At 39.2% G+C, this 19875-nt stretch overlaps 1 protein-coding gene across 4 annotated transcripts in view; it reads right to left on the minus strand.

Annotated features, from left to right (window-relative positions):
* The window catches only part of ODAD2 (outer dynein arm docking complex subunit 2), a 176457-nt gene that overhangs the window by 113037 nt on the left and 43545 nt on the right, over positions 1-19875 (minus strand). For all 4 annotated transcript variants that reach the window (XM_027073694.2, XM_027073696.2, XM_053225438.1 and 1 more), the window contains 6 exons: positions 12436-12582; positions 11834-12043; positions 9652-9894; positions 9210-9320; positions 6841-6995; positions 5508-5750 (listed from right to left, as the gene is read on the minus strand). In XM_027073694.2, coding sequence (XP_026929495.2) covers positions 5508-5750; positions 6841-6995; positions 9210-9320; positions 9652-9894; positions 11834-12043; positions 12436-12582 — 1109 coding nt within the window. The remainder of the gene's footprint in view (positions 1-5507; positions 5751-6840; positions 6996-9209; positions 9321-9651; positions 9895-11833; positions 12044-12435; positions 12583-19875) is intronic.

Raw genomic sequence — 19875 nt, forward strand, 5'->3', positions numbered from 1 at the left:
AGCACAGGCAGTGATTTCTGACATTGGCCATAGCAACATCTTTCTAAATAGGTATCCTGAGGCAAGGGATATAAAAGCAAAAATAAACTATTGAGACTTCATCAAAATAAAAATCTTCTGCACAGAGAAGGAAACAATCAACAAGACTAAAAGGCAACCTACTGGATGGGAGAAGATATTTGCAAATGATATATCCAATAAAGGGTAATTAGTAAAAATATATAAAGAACTTATAGAACTCAATAGTCCCCCCCACCAATAACCCAATTTAAAAATAGGGAGACGACATGAACAGACATTTGTCCAAAGAATCCATACAGATGGCCAACAGACACATGAAAAGATACTCAACATCACTCATCATCAGGGAAATGCAAATCAAAACCACAATGAGATATCACCTCACACCTGTCAGAATGGCTAAAATCAAAAACAGAAGAAACAATAGGTGTTGGCAAGGATGTGGAGAAAGAGGAACCCTATCGCATTGTTAATAGGAATGCAAACTGGTGCAGCACTGTGGAAAACAGGATGGAGTTTCCTCAAAAAGTCAAAAATAGAACTACCTTATGACCCAGGAATTACACTACTGGGTATTTACACAAAAAATACAAAAACACTAATTCAAAGTGATATATACATCCCTATGTTTACTATAGCATCATTTACAATAGCCAAATTATGGAAGCAGCCCAAGTGTCCATCAACTGATGAGTGGATAAAGGAGTAGTATATATACACAATGGAATATTATTCAGCCATAAAAAGAATAATATCTTGCTATGCTATTTGCAACAACATGAGAGTATAATGCTAAGTGAAATAAGTCAGAGAAAATACCATATGATCTCACTCATATATGGAATTTAAGAAACAAAACAAATGAACAAAAGAAAAAAAGAAAGAGACAAACCAAGAAACAGACTTTTTAAAAAAAAATTTTAACGTTTATTTATTATTAAGAGACAGACACAGAGTGTGAGCAGGGGACGGGTAGAGAGAGGGGAGACACAGAATCTGAAGTAGGCTCCAGGCCCTGAACTGTCAGCACAGAGCCTGACGCGGGGTTCGAGCTCACGAACTATGAGATCATGACCTGAGCGGAAGCCGGTCGCCTAACCAACTGAGCCACCCAGGCACTTAAGTATAGAGAACAAACTGATGTTCTTAAGTATAGAGAACAAACTGATGTTCTTAAGTATAGAGAACAAACTGATGGTTACCAAAGGGGAGGTGGGTGGGGGTGTGAGTGAAATAGGTGATGGAGATTAAGGAGTGAACTTGTTGTGATGAGCACTGAGTAATGTATAGAAGTGTTGAATCACTATGTTGTACTCCTGAAACTAATATAACACTGCATGTTAACTATACTGAAAATAAAGAACTCAATTAAAAATCAATTAGTAATCATCAAGAGACAAAAAGATGATTTATGACACAGTCACACAGTGATATGGGAAAACACATACTACTAACAAGACACACAGTGATAAAATATATATGAAAAGTATACATAGAAAAAAAAACCCAACAACCTCAAGGTAGCTTCTCAAGCTGAGCTCAACCCCATCCCAGGGCTTTTGTGTTTGCTGCTCCTTGTCTGGTGTTCTTCCCTCAGGCTGTCCTCTTATCTCTCAGATCTTTGTTCAAATATTATCCTCTCAGAGACTACGGTCCTGTCTTCCACTTTCTCTTTCCTCTTTCCACTGCTGCTAATGTAACCACCTTCACTCACTCTCTTTCAATTGTGCAGTTTTCTTTTTTTAAGTTTATTTATTTTGAGAGAGACAGAGACAGCGCCAATGGGGGAGGGACAGGAGGGAGACAGAGAAAAACACGCAGTCTCTGCACTACCAGCAAAGAGCCTAATGCAGGGCTCGATCCCATGAAACCACGAGATCATGACCTGAGCCGAAACCAAGAGTTTGATGCTTAACTGACTGAGCCACCCAGGTGCCCCTATAGTGCTAATTTCTTTATAGCATTTAGCACCATCTGAAATTGTTTAAGAGTTTAGAGTCTGTGTCCCACATACACAACAGAATGTAAGTTCCAAGAGAGCAGGAACTTTGCTTTGGGTATGCTATCCTTTCAGTGCCTACCACAAAAGATACTTGATTAATATTTGTGTAATGAATAAGGAATAAACAAATAACAATATAACTCTAACTAACATCTGCAGGGAAAAGATGAAGCTTGGGAGGTAGAAGGGGCCAGGAGGCAAATGCTTTAAATACCAGGTGAAGGGATTTAGGTTTGGTTTTTAAAGGCTGAGAAGTCCCTGACGGTTCCTTAGGCCAAGGAAACAACTCTATCAGATCTACAGTTTAGGAAACCAAATTTCAGTGCCATGCAGGAAGGTATGGAAGGGGACAGATGTGAGATGAGACCAAACAGGACCTGCTTCAATGGTCCAGGTAAAAGAAGACAGAACCTCAACTGAGGGCAGAGAGCAGGAGGACACATTCAAAAAACATTCAGAGGCAGTGGGTGTAGTTGGCAGATATGAGCAGACAAAAAGTAAACAAGAGCCAAAGGTCAAAAGAAATACACAAAACCATTTCTGACAAACATTTATCAGGTGCTAATGAACACCTCATGCTTTTCAGAAAGATAAATACATCAGAAAAGTGTCTTCTAAGTCTGGCTGATGTTCTTCTCTTGAAGGTATCGTGGGTAACAACTAGTGTTCCTTGGTGTCTGAAACACCTGAGCCTAAGGCTCCAATAACCAAATCCAAAAAGAGTTATAGTGGCTTTAGTGCTTGTATATCAGACATGTGGTTAGACCAGAATCACATTAACAGGGCTCCAAGGCTATCGAGTTTCAGGCTTCCTGTGAAGGAAGAGGACCTGACTGAACACAAATGAATCACAAATGCCAGGAAAGTGAGCAGAAGGAAGAAGGTACTACCAGAGACTACTGGCGTATGTTATGAGCTTCCTCTAATAATCAAACGGTGAAATAGCAAACTACACTTCAGCAGAGTTGATGTATGGCCCCACAATATGTGGTACTCTGTATATGTCTATGTGAATGGTGTTCCCTAGGGTTGTGCAGGGTATATCCATACACAGTAGCCCTGAGTACCTGGTCACACATATTGAAGAGTTGAATGAATGAGTGTATCAAAATCAAATTATATAGGAGATATATAGGAGAATCATAGTATAACAAGATTACAGGTGTGACTCATGGATCCAATCAACCATCTCAAGAAACTGCCGACTTAGACTGAAGGGGACAGAGATAGGATGAAATGAAGGAAGGTTTTCAGACCTCTGGGAGTCTATAGGATAGTCCAAAAGAGCTATCAAGCTGCAAATAATGAGGTGTTATTGTTTCCATAGCCAGGATTCATGGGCACTGAATTCAAAGTTAAAATTGCCACCCGACCACTTTGGCCTCCCCATGCCTCTAAATCAACAAGCAACGAAGGGAGTTACTGTGTTGGCTGGGGTGATCCCAATTACCAAGGGTAAATTGAACTGCTATTCCACAATGGAAGTAAAGAAGACTATATCTGGAAAACAGGAGATCCCTTAGGGCAGGTCTTAAGTATTACCATGCCCTGTGATTAAGGTTGATGGAAACTACAACAGCCCAATCCAGGCAGGACTACTAATGGCCCAGACCCTCAGGAATGAAGGTTTGGGTTACCCCACCAGGTAAAGAACCACATCCAGCTAAAGTGCTTGCTGAGGGCAAAGGGAATATGGAATGAGGAATGAAAGAAGGTAGTTATAAATACCAGCTATGACCACATGACCAGTTACAGAATGAATATTGTAATTGTCATGAATATTCTTTATTTTGTTATAAATATGTGTGTATCTTTGTTTTCTTCCCTCTCTTATCCTCTTGTCATGTAACATGAGACATGATGACTTTATACCATGGCTTTTAAGAATGGTTAGCTTTATATCAGAGTATTTAAGTAACAGGATATCAAGAAGAAGAGTAAATATCATCCAAGAACTCTGCTTCCTCTTCTGGGAAAAGGGTTAGTGTATTTTCAGTGGTACACTAGATAGTTGTATAGTATTAGGCAGGAATATGGCCTTGTTATTATCTTTCTACAGATCTTAAGCATGGTTTAAGGAGATGCATGAATGGGTACCAAGTTGACAAAGAGGGGACATGTTATAGCTAATGGTTATAAGTTGACTGGATTAAGGGATACCCAGATATTTAGTCAAATGTTATTTTGCATATTTCTGTGAACGTGTTTTTTGGATGAGGATGATACTTAAATTGGTAGACTTTGAGTACAGCTGATTATTCTCCATAATGTTAGTGGGCTTCATCAAATCAGTTGAAGGCCTTAATAGAAAAAGGCTGACTTCCTCTGTGGAATTCTGCCAGCAGACTGCCTTGACCTCAAACTGCAGCTCTTTCCTGAGTCTCCAGCTTTCCAGGCTCCCCCATCAGAATGTGGACTTGCCAAGACACCACAATCACATGAGCCAATTCCTTAAATATATCTCCATATGTCTCCTCCCTCTACCTTTCTCATCCTGTTGCTTCTGGTTCTCTGGAGAACCCTTATACAATAGCTTTGGCCTATATGGGTTCTTCCCATTCTGGACTTTATACACACACACACACACACACACACACACACACACACACAAATATATTTATGTCTCATATAAATATATTTATATATGTTTAATTTATATACAAGTTATTATTTCTATGTTTAAGTATATATTTGTATATATAATCTCTATATAATCTTGCCATTGTTCTTTTTATTTTTTAGACAAACAACCCAATTTTTTTAAGTTTATTTATTTATTTTGAGAGAGAGAGAGTGCACAGGAGGGGCAGAGAGAGAGAGAGAGAGAGAGAGAGAGAGGGAAAATACCAAGCAGACTCTGTACTGTGACAGTGCAGGGTCCAATGTGGGGCTCGATCTCACAATCGTGAGACCATGACCAGGGCCAAAATCAAATCAGATGCTTAACTGACTGAGCCACCCAGGCACCGCTTGCTATTGTTCTTAAGTTGTACTACATTTAAATCTTTTCTTCCTAATTAGACAAGAATTTGTTTCAGGACCAAGATCACAGCTGAAAACCCTTTGTCTTTTCCCCTCATCAATTCACAGCACTTCTTAGGTGCTCAAAATAAGTTTGCTGAATCGAACTGAGAAACAAGAAGGATACTATACTAGAACTACCTAGGCTCTTAGAGAGAGAGAGAATTCTTCCCTAGGAAGCAGAGAAAAACTTTGTTGATTGTACGAAGGTTTCTGCATGGGAAATTAATTACTGGGAATTTTAAGTCCTCCCAATATGCCTAGCCTTAGCCCTCCAGCTCCTCCTAGGGAACAATTTGGCTCGGTAACTCATTACTGGTAACCTCGTGGCTATTTATATATAAATCCGTTTTACTTTTGCATCATTTGTGCACCCCAATTCTAAGGGAGGACACTGTTTCTGACTACCCAAGCATTCCCCCATCACTCTCAAATAAAATCTTTCCGTTGCCAGGCCACTTACATCATACTTTCAGGTTCTACTGCACAAGCACCAACTGCTTTTGTGACATTGACAAGAAGAGCTTGGTTTACTCCAACGAGGAGGTTCACGAGTGGTGGAATGCCACCACATTTCCGGACAAGGACGCGATTTTCATAGTCCTGACAACATTCTCCCAATGCACCAACCACATTCACAAGTACCTCTTCGGGCTGGTCAGTTAAAAGTCCCACCAAAGTTTCAATGGCTTTGTATTCCCGAAACCTAAATTCATCAAGAGAAGAAGGGGGGGGGGGGAGGGGAGGAGAAACAGTATTACTTTTGGTATAATTAGCTAATAACATTAAGAGCCCAAAATTACTAAATGCCAACTACATGCTCATACGGTCTATACAAAAACTCTATGATGCAGATACTACCATAATCCCCATTTTCAGAAAGCTAATTCGAAGCCTGGTAAATAGTGAAGCTGGTTTCCACTTCCAGCCATCCGGGCCATTAATCACTATACTGTATGGTCTCTAAGACAACTAACAACTTCTTCCAAATCAGAGTGTCAGCAATTCTACCATGCTATGGGTGTCTGCCCCATGTCACAGAGACTATTTTACATGAACAAAGCAAAATAAACCTATTTTGTGTTAAATAAGACATGTGAATTTGTTAAAATCATCACAATGAGACAAGGAAGGTTGCCTCAGAATATCCACCACAGAGTGTGAGAACCCTAAAAATATATGAAGAGACAAATCTGAAGATTAAATCAGTTATAAAGTTTACAAATACTTTAAAATTCAATGAAATTATCTGACAGTGGCTACACAGCCCTTGAGCTGGCATTTAGCTGACTCATCTTGTTTAACTTTAGAAAAGCAAAAAGAATGGAACCACTTCCATCTCTAAAGATTCAGTGGGAATTCATCCCCTCACCTTGATAGGTCTCTGCAGGAGATCAGAGGTACTTGTCATTTAAATGGCTGCCCACAAGCAAAAGAGCCCATTCACACAGATAAGATTATGTCAGCACATCCCTTAGCTTTACTAAGTGAGGCACAGAAAACCATAGCCAGGTGGTGGGATAGGAAGTAGAAGTCTTTCATTTCTAAAAATCCTTAATACTGCCAAATTAGTCTAGAACATAAATATATGGAAACTATACGAGTAGCATTATAATTGATTCTTTATTAAAATAACATTACAGGAATGTGTTTCAATGGGCATATTTTTTATGCATCTATACTTTTATTTAGAAACATTTATATCTTAATGAAAGATGTTTTAGTTGAAAGTTAAGAATACAGCTATTCCTCGATGGCCATATTTTTATTACAGAATATTGAATGTCTTCTCTTACTTGGTCACATTCTCTTTGCTGATGGAACATTTCCATATTGCCCCAGTGACAGCAGCCAACCGTTCTTTATTGTCCGTGTTATCGAGCAGACTGGCCAGGCGTTTAAGACCTCCGTGCAGTCTAACGAGATCACGGGTTTCCTTATCCTCAGCACACTACACACAAAAATCAAATCAGAGGCTCTCAGCGATCAAAGCATATCAAGCTTTCTGTAATTGCTAAAGAGGCTGCCATTTTAGTGGCGGTGAAACTTCTTTTCAAAGAGTATCGTTTTCTGAAGGGGCCTCCAAGTAAAATCTAATTCTTCTCTGTACTGGCAGCTATCTGACACTGTCTCTTTTCCCTTACATAATTTTGGCCGCGTCTAGCAGTTTCTACATACTTAGAAATTCTGCCAAGCCAATTCTGAGGTAACCTGGGCTTCCACCAAGACAGAAACAGAGATTGGTTGGTTAGAAACCTAGAACACCACATGCGTGGACAGAGGATTTCTGCAGTGATGCAACACACAGTCTTGGGAAAGTGAAGCAGAGAAAACACGAGTGATACGGATTTAGTCAGAGCTTCAATGACCCCCAAAATCTAGGAGATGAGCATTTCCTCAATAGAGTTTCTATGCCCAGAGCAGTAAGTTATAGCAATAGCAACTGACATTTTATTCACATATGTTTATCCACATGTTTGTGTCATCCTTTGAAATAAATACGTACTACATAGATATTCCCAGCTGATCGTCCTTCCCAGGTTAAAGAGCAAAAAGATGATAAATTTAGTATAGATATGCTATCATCCTAAGTATATAGTTGGTCTCTGAGGCCATATGATACAGATGCATGTCATGGATCATCCATGAGGGCCACTAGAAGAAATCCTCATTGTAATGCACCACAAGGCACCTGTCAGGCTTTTCTTCTATTTATGACTTTTGCTTCTGGTTCAGTTCCAGCTTTAGAAAAAATAATCACTATTTCTAACCAATCATTCATAGTTACTCAGATAAGGCTTATATACACAAGTCAAGGCTATATATCCTTGTTTTGAACTGAGTTGTGTTCCCTCAAAACTCACATATGTCAAAGTCCTAACCCCTGTACCTCAGAATGTAAGTTAAGGTTTTTAACGAGGTAATGAAGGATAAATAAGGCCACTGAGGTGGGCTCTAATCCAATGATGTCATAAAATATAAGGACACAGAGGAAGGAACATGTGGAGACACAGGAAGAATGGTATGTGAACATGAAGACAGCCACCTATAAGCCAAGGAGAGAGTCCTCAGAAAGCACCAATGCTGCAGACACCTTGATCTCAAACTTCTAGCCTCCAGAACTATAAGGTAATAAATATCTGTTATTTAACAGGCCACCATATGGTATTTTGTTTTGGTATTTTGTTTTGTTCTAGCAAACTAATACCATCCTCTACTGACATGAACCCCTTTTTCTGACTCTGACTTTTTGGCATACTCTTACTGTGCACATTTTATTATCAATCTACCTACCTACCTACCTACCTACCTACCTACCTACCTACCTATCTTTACATGTTTATTTTTGAGAGAGAAAGTACAAGTGCGGAAGGGCAGAGAGAGACAGGGAGATGCAGAGTCCAAAACAGGCTCCTGGCTCTGAGCTATCAGTGCAGAGCCCAATGTGGGGCTCAAACCCACAAACTGTGAGATCGTGACCTGAACGGAAGTTGGACACTTAACCGACTGAGCCACCCAGGTGCCCCAATATGCACATTTTAAATGCATTCCTCTAGGAAATGGACTCTTATTTCTCGGATAGGTAGAAGCTGGCATGGCCAGCAACCAGCCATCTACTAATTTTTCGAAGCCATCTTAACTTCTAATCTGTTTTCTGGTATACTATAAAATGTATAGCTCACAAAAAGTTAACAAAGGTTAAAGTAAATTAATAAAAAGATAAAACAGGAATACACACACACACACACACACACACACATGCAAGCTCACACTCATTCATCCATCCATTTTGTCTTGGTAGAAGATAAATTTCTCAACTACTATGTTTGAATAGGGTGCCTGTAAAGCAATGTAAAGGCACCATGTATATATTTTCCTATTTTACACTAAGTAATTTTAGGAGAGAAAGACATGTAAGTGCCTTCTAGAAATGTAAATAATCAAGACATGTTGGTGCAGGTTTCTCTCTCACATATACAGGCCATCTGTCATTAGCACAGGACAGTGGTTCTCAGACCTATGTGTACAGGAAAATCCCTAAAGTGTTCTTGTTAAAAATGCTGATTCCTGAGTCCTGCCACCAGAGAATGAGAACCACTGTTTAGAAACACCACCTTAACTACATGGAGAAGAAGACCACAGCTGCCCACAGAGTCCCCCGCACCTGGTAGATGGCCATGGCACAGTGTTCCTGCAATTGTTCGTTCTCACTATTTAGGTTCTTCACCAGATTTTCAATGATCCTTTCTGCTTTGATCGCAGCTCGGTAGTTTTCCTAGGAACACAAATTTAAATATTTATGTGTGTAAGACACGAATATTAAGTACCTATCTATACTTACTAATAATTATGCCAAACAAACTTTCTTAATAAACACTAAAGTCCAAGGTTAACACAACTATATAAGAAGAGAGTTTAGTCAACATTTTCCAAAATACATCACACGGGTACCAATTTAATTAATGTTCTGTTAGTTTCATCTTCTTTAATAGACTGCTGACTTCTCAAAAAAAATCCTTAGCAGTCATGCTAACCTTGAAAATTATTTTTCAACTAAAGAAAGTCAAGGTAAATGAAAGCAAGGGAAGCAGAGCTGGCTTGAGTACCTCTGATGCACATTCTTGCAATGTCCCTACCACTGGAATTAGCATGTTTTCATGAGATGTCTTCAGTAAGCGAGCCAACAAAGGAATGCCCCCAGCTTTACGAATGGCTTCTTTATTTGTGTAACTCTTACTGCAGCTCCACAATGCCAGAGCCCCACAGCGAGCCACTTCCACGTCTCTGGCATCATACAGACTCGATTGAGCCAGTTCTGCTGAACTCTTTCCACAGTGGAGTAGAGCGACCTACAAGAATAGGTGAATATGATGTACGTGGGAATCTTTAAAATAAAACAACATATCCCTCAATAGCTACAGGGTTGCTACCAAGATAATCTCCATCAAAAATAAGAATCCTTTACTGGGCACTTGGGTAGTTCAGTTAAGACTCTTGATTTCAGCTCATGTCATGATCTCACAGTTCATGAGTTCGAGCCCCACATTGGGCTCCGTGCTGACAGTTCAGAGCTGCTTGAGATTCTCTCTTTGCCCCTCCCCCTCTCACGTGTGTATGCTCTCTCTCAAAATAAAATAAACTTAAAAAACAATAAGAATACTTTTACAAATTAACTTTCATACTACACATGAAAAACAAAGAAACAAAACCCTTCAAAACATCTTCCTCCAAATTTGGGAGTGTTTACATTTCCTTTCTATAAGAAATTTAATCTCACCAAGATTGTATTTTCTTAACATAGCTATAATATATGCATTAGGAAGATTTGTAAACTACATCCTCAGTCCTGGTATCTCAGAAAACTAGAGTCTCTAAAGCCATTAGAACTTTCTGTGAGAACTGAATGGCTTGTATATTCTTAAAACCATGTGACCTCTTTGGAGGACATGGCTCCCCACCTGAGCTACCAAAACCAACCAATCCACATGGCACAGCTGCCAGGATCATTTCTTTCCTTTCTTTTCTTCTTTTTATTCCTTCCTTCCTTCCTTCCTTCCTTCCTTCCTTCCTTCCTTCCTTCCTTCCTTCCTTTTGCAATAACTAAAGTCACTGAAGACTTTAAGGGAAAGGCAATTTATACAGATAAGCAGTAGCTTATCTATATAAGTAAGGGTGCTCCAGAGGAAGTGAAGCCAGGGCACCCAGGGTTATCTCTACCCTGTGTGTGTCTAGTTCATTCTTCTCTCTGCAGGCCAGATTCCATGGATATGTCCACATAATCATGACCACCATCTTGAGTTTAGTAAAGAGTAGTCCAGACTAAGTAGAGTCTCTGATTCCTAATTCCAAATTCCTGGGAGAGACATCTGTGGGGCTGGCTTGAGTCAAGTAGACACTCATGGCCTAACTAGTTACAGCCCAAGGAAGGACATTTAGATGGCTTTTCATTCTAAATTTTTTTTTAACGTTTATTTATTTTTGAGACAGAGAGAGACAGAGCATGAACGGGGGAGGGTCAGAGAGAGGGAGACACAGAATCTGAAACAGGCTCCAGGCTCTGAGCTGTCAGCACAGAGCCCGATGCAGGGCTCAAACTCACAAACTGTGAGATCGTGACCTGAGCCGAAGTCGGACGCTTAACCGACTGAGCCACCCAGGCGCCCAAGATGGCTTTTCATTCTAAAACAATGGGATGAACAGAGAGCAGACAGCTTGAAAACATGTGTCCCCAACAGTTATTCCCTTAGTATCTATAAATAATCTAAACTCTTCAGCTCTTGGATAAGGCCCTGTGTGACCACCATGGTCCCTCACTTTCACCTCCTACTACCCAGCCCATCTCATCTTAGGTCTAGCCACATTAGCCACTTGCGGTTTCCAAATACTCTGTTGTTTTCCAGTTCTGGGCTTTTATCAACACAGCTTCATCTTCCTGAACTGCCTTTCCCTGGTGTGTCTGCATGACAAATACCTACTCGCTTTTCAAGACTGAGCAAAGGTTGGGTACCTGGATGGCTCAGTCAGTTAAGCATCTGACTCGATTTCAGCTCAGGTCTTGATCTCACAGTTCATGAGATCAAACCCTGTGTCAGGCTTGCATTGACAGTGTAGAGCCTGCCTGAGATTCTCTCTCTCCCTCTCTCTCTCTCAAAATAAAAAAAACATTTTAAAAATTAAAAAAAAAAAAAAAAAGACTCAGCAAAGGCAACATCTCCTTTAGGAAGGACAGCAGAGAGTTGACATCTTAGTGGCAGAGGGTGAGCTGATGACGATGTCAGCAGTACTCACCAGTTTGGTGATACCCCCGTAGCGTCTCACTGCCTGTCGGGCTCTTCTAAACTTGGCAACATTTGCGATTGTCTCAGCTGCCAAACATTTCAGACTCTTATGTGGAGAATCAAGTGTATTAACCATAACTGGTAAGCCCCCAAGGTCAACAATATTACGTCTGATTTGAGGATTATGACTGATTTCCTTCAGGATTTTTAATGAACCAATCTAAATGAGAAAAAGTAGTTAGAGGTGAAAATAAGTGTTTAACCAGCACAAGTTTTTAAAAAATTCCAAGTCTACTTAAAATCCTTCCCCAGTGAAGTTTTTTTAAAGAAATACTTTCTATTCCCGGGTGTTACACGCATGTTCCTTATTGTCCCTCAATTATGTAAACAAACATTCATCATTTAAGAAGCACATACTGATGGAAACGAACCAGAAGATAAAGAAGAAAGGCAGAGATGCGAAGAGCAGCTAACAGTACAAGGAGCAAGTTATCAGTGATAATAGCAGACAAAGACAAGAAGTAGGCAGAAGTAGCAGGCACCTATTGGTAAAAAGAGAAGCACAAGAAGTTGTTTAGAAGGTTTGTCACCCATGTCAGGTAAGCCACTCACTTTACATTTGACTTCATCTGTATCAAGCAAATTTATTAAAACTTCAAGGCCTCCAACATCCCTGATTGCCAACTGGCAGGTCTCTTGCGCTAAGTTGAAATCCTTCATTGAACACAGTGCGATCACTGTGGCTGTCTGATTTCCTCCCTATGAAGACACAATGCCATAGAAAGGTTAAATAAGGTCATGCTTCCATGGAAATTTACTTAATGGTTATGAATCCATGAACTGGGAAATGTGTCTCCCCCTACACGGCACATTAAATTTTTTTAAGTTCTCTGAGTGGGTTATAATTTGTTAAATGAATCATGTAGAGCTGAAGCATGAAAAAACTTTACAGAGTATCATAAAACATTATTCCAATTAAGAGTCAACATTTAAAGGTGGTCTGTCTGCTTTAAACAGCTATGACATTAGGCGGTATTAGTACATTAAATAGAGTCAAGGGGCAAGCCTTGAGAGATCGACTGAGGAATGTAAGTTTTATGTAGAGGTAATAGGCAGTCCCTATAAGTTCTTGAATAGAGTACTGTGCAATCCAAACTGTGCCTGAAAATTATTCTTACAGATGTATGTGGAACAGTCTGGAACAGTCTTTCTGGAGAAAGGGAAACCCTGTGGGAAGCAGTATAACAGTCATGCTGGGACCGCGGTAGGTCGGGGAAGGGCTGTGGGGTGGGGAGTGAGGAGGCAATTCCATTAAGAACTGGAGATGACTCAGTGGGTTAATGAAGGAGAAAAAAAGAAGCCTTCAGTATCATGGGCAAAATATTGGCCCAATGTAGAGAATCATGCAATCAACGTCTGCTTAGCTGATCACCAAATGTAAAGGGTAGTGGGGAACTGTTCCTTTAAGGTAAAACAATCTGGGATATTAAACAACAAAGTAATGATTGATCAGTGAAACAAACCTGCCAGGAAATTATCATCAGAATTCACTGCAGGAATTCTTAGGCAATGTCCACTGATCGTTAAAGCTTTGAAAATCATCTGAAGGACACAGCATAGTACCTATTACTTCTCCCGCTATTAAGACTAGGTGGTAAATAAGAGTTCCAGTATAAGTGCTGAAATAGTTTGTAGGAGCAATATTTGTAACAGAGCAAATAACAAAAGCAATATTTCTAACAGAGGTAAGAATAGACATTTTTGTAAAGTGTGCTCATGAAAGATGGCTTTGGATCTCTACTTCAAAACATAGTTACCAATGGCCTCAAATAAACCTTTCTTTCCTTTTTAAGGAAAGACACCTACAAATTATGTTTATTCTCATTTGCTAATTATTACTTTATATTGCTACATCTATTATATATAAATGTACAGAGATACAGTCTATACACTTAGCACAAAAATGGAAATTATATTCAAGCAGTCCAAACCCCTCCTTCTATCACATATGTAAAACCTCTTGTGAATTCAGTAAAATGTATTACTTTTAAAATAAGAAGCTGAAATAGAACTATAAGAACTTAAGCATCCAAAAGATGGAAAGGTTGAAACTTCAGCCTTTCCTCTTACCCTTCCAGAAAACTCCCTCTACATCTCTAAAAATGTTATGAACCACTATCCTGTGTTGACATCACTGTCATTGTCTGCTTTTCATACTAATTTTCTTTCTGGGTAATCCAGGCTGTCCACTATATTCAAGATCAAGTTTACAATGACAAAAGCCTTCATTTTATTATTTACATTTAAAATAGTAAGTTTTGTTCTTACAGCTCCTAATGTCTTTTTCTTGATATCAAGAGAAATTTTAACACCACCAATTTTCCTAAAGTTGGTTTGAAATATAAAGCAGTAAATCCTTCATTTATTACTTTCAGTTTTATAATCTCCCTTGTTTGGGGGCACAGGACACCCCCCCCACACACACACACAAGCACTTAAAAACAGAAGCCAGGTATTTCATAAACCATAAAGAATAATCTAAATGCTAACCATAATTAAAGAAAATACTACAGAAAAAAAGCACTAAAAAAAAGAGACAGAAAGAGATAGAGGGAGAAAATTAATTTTAAAAGGCTCTTTTGTTGAATTTAAATGGTTAAAAAAAGAAAGCTCCCCTGGGATGGATACCTGAAGGAACAGAGCTGGGCTCCCACATTAAAAGTTTGCAAATGCAAACCAAGAGCTTCAGATAGAGTTCTTTAGGCAGTGGCTTCAGACCCCAAAATGGCTTGAAAGCAAGAAGACGTCAAACAGCATGTCATACCTCAGTCAAGCCAAGGGAGTCCACCCACACCCGTCAGACTCTGAAGGAGAAAGTGCCGTCCCAGCATTCTCAGTTGTGCGTGATCAAGGACCTTCTTGACTGCTGTTCTTGCACTGTGTTTTCTTTGGTAGTATTTTCCTACTTATACATTCAGCACAATCATTGTTTCCTATGTCACTTCAAGGTTTCTTACTTTTTCTCTTCTAGATTATTCCTACCTTTTGTGCTTTATTTCATTATATACATTGTAACCAGTGACATAAAATTTTTAAAGGGCCGTGTCATTTCAGCAGATGCCCAGAAAGGTAAGATGTTACATTTTTCTGAATTATCTCTAAGCCACTTGTGAAGCCAAAGGATGGAAAATTTACATTTATCATGAGGAAGTTAGATCCTTCTAGAAAAAAAAAATTCTGTAAATCATCAGCTTTTTCTGAAAATCTGGAAACATATTCATAGGCTTGAGAGATTTTTTTAGAACAGTTTTATATTAGGGAAAGTTAGTTTTTCCACATTTCAGGATTCAGTTCTACTCTTGTAGACCACACTCCCCAAAGGATTATAAATCTTTCAGAATGAATACCAGAGGAAAGGAGCCAAAATATTCAACATACAGAGCCGCAAATGTTAGCCAATTGCTATTCTTTAAATACCAGCTATGTCAAAGGATTTTCAAATGTTTGTTCTACTTTGACCAGATGCCATAAACATCTTACTAAGGAGAAGCAGTGCAAATATGCTTGTTTTTCAATTAAATCTCCCCGGAGAATGTAATTAGTTGCCAATACTTATTTTCACATTTTATCATGTATTTGCATTTGTAAAGTTTTAAGAGCTGGAGAAAACATAGTAAAATATTATTTTACTAGCTTCTGAAGGGTTTTGAAGAATGCTTCCAATAAGCTTTTCCACTTCTTAAATTAATGCAAGTCTTTTGCTGGTTGTCTTCCTGCCCCTGCTTCTCCTCAGACATCTCCAGGCTCAGTGTGCCTTCCGATACTTTGTGGCTCGTGTTCCTTTCTATGACCAGGAAGCATTTGTTCCTTGTTACAATCACGTTTCAAACAGGCAAAAGTTGAATGAATGTTGCTTTCCCTCATTTTTCTCAAAATTTCTTTTGGAAGGACAAGATCAATAGAGGACACGTTTCTAAATAATGTTTCTCATGGTTTTAAATAGAACTTTTGAAATAAAGTAGTATTACCTTATCTGGTCTATAGGGTAATATCTACCTCCAACCCCCTTACTGCTGATAACAGAGAAATAAACATTTACTGAGTTGAGATGAAGAATGTATTCGAGACTAGATTAGGGGGCAAGCTATCTCTGGTCATTTTTTTATTCTTGCATTCAAAAAATTTGCACACTTACTTTTCACCAAGTTCGAGGCCAGGCATTAGAGACATCCTAGTAAACAAAAACAGACATGGTCTTTGCCTCGTGGAGCTCATCAAATGTAGGAGAGAAGATTTTAATTTCTGAAGCCCATTCAAATAAACGAAAACTTGAAGAAGTGCTATGCAAACTTGCAGTCAAGGACTCTGACTGGGCGGGGACAGCAGGGGAGGTTTCCCTGAGGAATGTATGTCTGGATTGAAGTGTGGACAGAGTGGGAGACCTTCCCTGGTAAAGGAGGAGGGAAGTGATGAAAGGCATGCCAGTCAGAGGAATCAGTATTTGCAAAGGTCGATGCAGAAGCGGAACATGGCCTAACGAAGGCCAGTGTGGCTGAGACCCAGAAAGTGGGTGGTAGATGGTCCAAGATGAGCTGAAAAACTAGGTGGGCAAAGGCACCTGCTGGACCCATAGGCCAGGCTGAATATTTTAATCATTACTCTAAGACTGATAGGAAATATTCAAGGGTTATTGTTTTAGGGAAGGCAGAGAGGACCAACATGAGCTGAGTACATTTTTAGATCATTCTGGCTGAAGAGGCCCCTGGCTAGACAGGGCAAGTGGGACACGTGGAGAGCAGCTCTCCAGAGAAGAGCTAACCAGGATGGAGAGCTCAAGGTGACTCATCATGTGTCATAAAGACTTCAAATAAATTGGCTCAGAAAAGGAGACTATAAAACTAGTAGACGAAACTCTGATGGGCTCCATGCTCACAGGGCCACCATTTGGAGCTTACTGTCCGAGTCCCACATGATGACTGGAAGAGAAGGCAGGCAGAGGCACAATCAGGAGTGGAGGCTCCTCTTCTGTTCCCCACTGTCTGCAATCAAGGGGCAGTGGATGAGACCCAGTGAGGTGACACAGCCATCACACGGCTATCCAGCTGGCTTTCAATGTTCTCGGCATTTTTGCCTCCGAACATGCTGCTCAGAGAGCAAGAAAAGTGAAGCTCTGCCAGTGACTGTTTATTAATGATGACAGAGGGCCTGGCATCCAGCACAGAGGTTGGCCTACATATACTCTCATCTCCCAGGCTCAGGAAAGGGAAAAACTCAATGCTCAAAGAGAGTGGCATATGACTATGTTAAGTCAAGGTAGTAAAGTATATTGCTTTGCTTTCTGTTTATTTGCAAACCTATTTTATCCTGATGATTCAGCACTCATAAACCTGAGACTCAAGAGAGGAGACTCAAGAGATCTCCAAGAAAGAAAATAAGAAAATACTGTTCCAGAAGAAAAAAGAAATTAGACTCAGATTTTTGTATTACAAGCTTGCTGAGAATTTTTATTAGGAATGGGTAAGGAACAATACAAGCATTCCCTACGCATTCCTTTTAAATACCCATGGAACATTTACAGACATAGACAATCTGCTGGAATGCCCTAGTCACTGCAGTGAGGAAAAATCTGTAGCAAATATAACTGCATTCCTAAAAAGATTCAGAAGAATACACTGAATAATTATGATAATTAATAAAAATAGCTCAGTAGAGTGACCAGATATAAGGGCAGCATTCAAAAATTAGTAACTCCTCATACACTAAGAATAACAAATCAAAATGTGTAATTTGAAAAATGTTCCCATGAAGGGTGGCCTGGGTGGCTTAGTCGGTGAAGCCTCTGACTTTGGCTCAGGTCATGATCTCTCAGTTCATGGGTTCAAGCCCCATGTCGGGCTCTGTGCTGACAGCTCGGAGCCTGGAGCCTACTTTGGATTCTATGTCCTCCTCTCTCTCTGCCCCTCCCCCGCTTGTGCTCTCTCTCACTCTCAAAAATAAATAAACATTACAAATTTTTTAAATTGTATCCATTTGTCAGTTGATGCACATTTAGGCTCTTTCCATAATTTGGCTATTGTTGAAAGTGCTGCTATAAACATTGGGGTACATGTGCCCCTAGCATCAGCATTCCTATATCCCTTGGTATTATGCTAAGTGAAATAAGTCAGGCAGAGAAAGACAGATACCATACGTTTTCACTCATATGTGGATCCTGAGAAACTTAACAGAAGACCATGGAGGAGGGGAAGGGGAAAAAAAAAGTTACAGAGAGGGAGGGAGGGAAACCATAAGAAACTCTTAAATACTGAGAACAAACTGAGGGTTGATGGAGGTGAGGGAGAGGGGAAAGTGGGTGATGGGCATTGAGGAGGGCAACTGTTGGGATGAGCACTGGGTTATTGTATGGAAACCAATTTGACAATAAATTATATTAAAAAATAAAAAGTAAATAAAAAAATAAAAAATAAAAATAAAAAATAAAAAAATTTTTTAAATGTTCCCATGCTAGTATTAGCAAAATAATAATAACAAAAATATCTAGGAGTAAATTTCACAAGAAATATGTTGAAAATATATGGAAAAGAAGCTATTAAGTTTTAATACAATTCACAAAAATTTTAAAATAAATGAATGGCCATACTATGTTCCTGAATAGGATAACTCAATTTTACTAAAAACTGCAAACCCGCAACTATATGGTTAATTAATCTTTGACAAAGCAGGAAAGAATATCCAATGGAAAAAACACAGTCTCTTCAATAAATGGTATTGGGAAAACTGGAGACCTAAATGTAAAAAAATGAAACTGGACCACTTTTTTACACCAGACACAAAAATAAATTCAAAATAGATGACAGACCTAGATGTGAGACAGAAAACCATTAAAATCCTAGAGGATAACATAGGTAGTAACCTCTTTGACATTGGCTGTAACAGTTACTTACTAGAGAGATCTCCTGAGGCAAAGGAAATAAAAGCAAATATAAAACAGGGACTTAATTAAAAAAAAAAAGTTTCTGCACAGTGAAGAAAACAATCAACCGAACTAAAAGGTAACCTACTGAATGGAAGAAGATTTTTACAAATGAGATATCTGATAAAGGGTTAGTATCTGTCCAAAATATATAAAGAATGTGTAAACTCAACACCCAGAAAACAAACAACCTAATTTAAAAATGGACAGAAAATACGAACAGATATTTCTCCAAAGAAGACATATAGATGGCCAATAGACACATGAAAAGATGCTCAAAATCACTCAGCATCGGGGAAATACAAATCAAAATTACAATGAGACATTACCTCACACTTGTCAGAATGGCTAAAATTAACAACACAGGAAACAAGAGGTGTTGGCAAGGATGTGGAGAAAGGGGAACATTCTTGCACTCTTGGAGGCAATGCAAACTGGTGCAGCCACTGTGCAAAACAGTATGGAGGCTCCTCAAAAAGTTAAAAATAGAACTACCTTACGAGCCAGCAATTGCACTACTAGGTATTTACCCAAAGGATATAAAAACACTGATTCAAAGGGATATATGCACCCTGAAGTTTATAGCAGCATTATCAACAATACCCAAATTATGGAAAGAGCCCAAATGTCCATCGACTGATGAATGGATAAAGAAGATGTGGTGTGTGTGTGTGTGTGTGTGTGTGTGTGTGAGTGTGTGTGTGTATACACACAAACACACTATGGAATGTTACTCAGCCATCAAAAAGAATGAAATCTTGCCATTTGCAATGATGTGGATGAAGCTAGAGAGTATTCTGCTAAGTGAAATAAATCAGAGAAAAACAAATACCATATGATTTCACTCATATGTGGGATTTAAGAAACAAAACAAATGAACATAGAGGGTAAAAAAGAGAGGAAAACCAAGAAACAGACTCTTAACTATAGAGATCAAACTAATGGCTACCAGAGGGGGTGGGGGGGTTAGATGGATTAACTAGGTGATGAGAATTAAGGAGGGCACTTGTGATGAGCACCACGTGTTGTATATGTGTTGAATTACTAAGTTCTACACCTGAAACTAATATTACACTGTC

This window comes from Acinonyx jubatus, chromosome B4 (genome assembly GCF_027475565.1).
Source record: "Acinonyx jubatus isolate Ajub_Pintada_27869175 chromosome B4, VMU_Ajub_asm_v1.0, whole genome shotgun sequence".
Lineage (NCBI taxonomy): Eukaryota > Metazoa > Chordata > Mammalia > Carnivora > Felidae > Acinonyx > Acinonyx jubatus.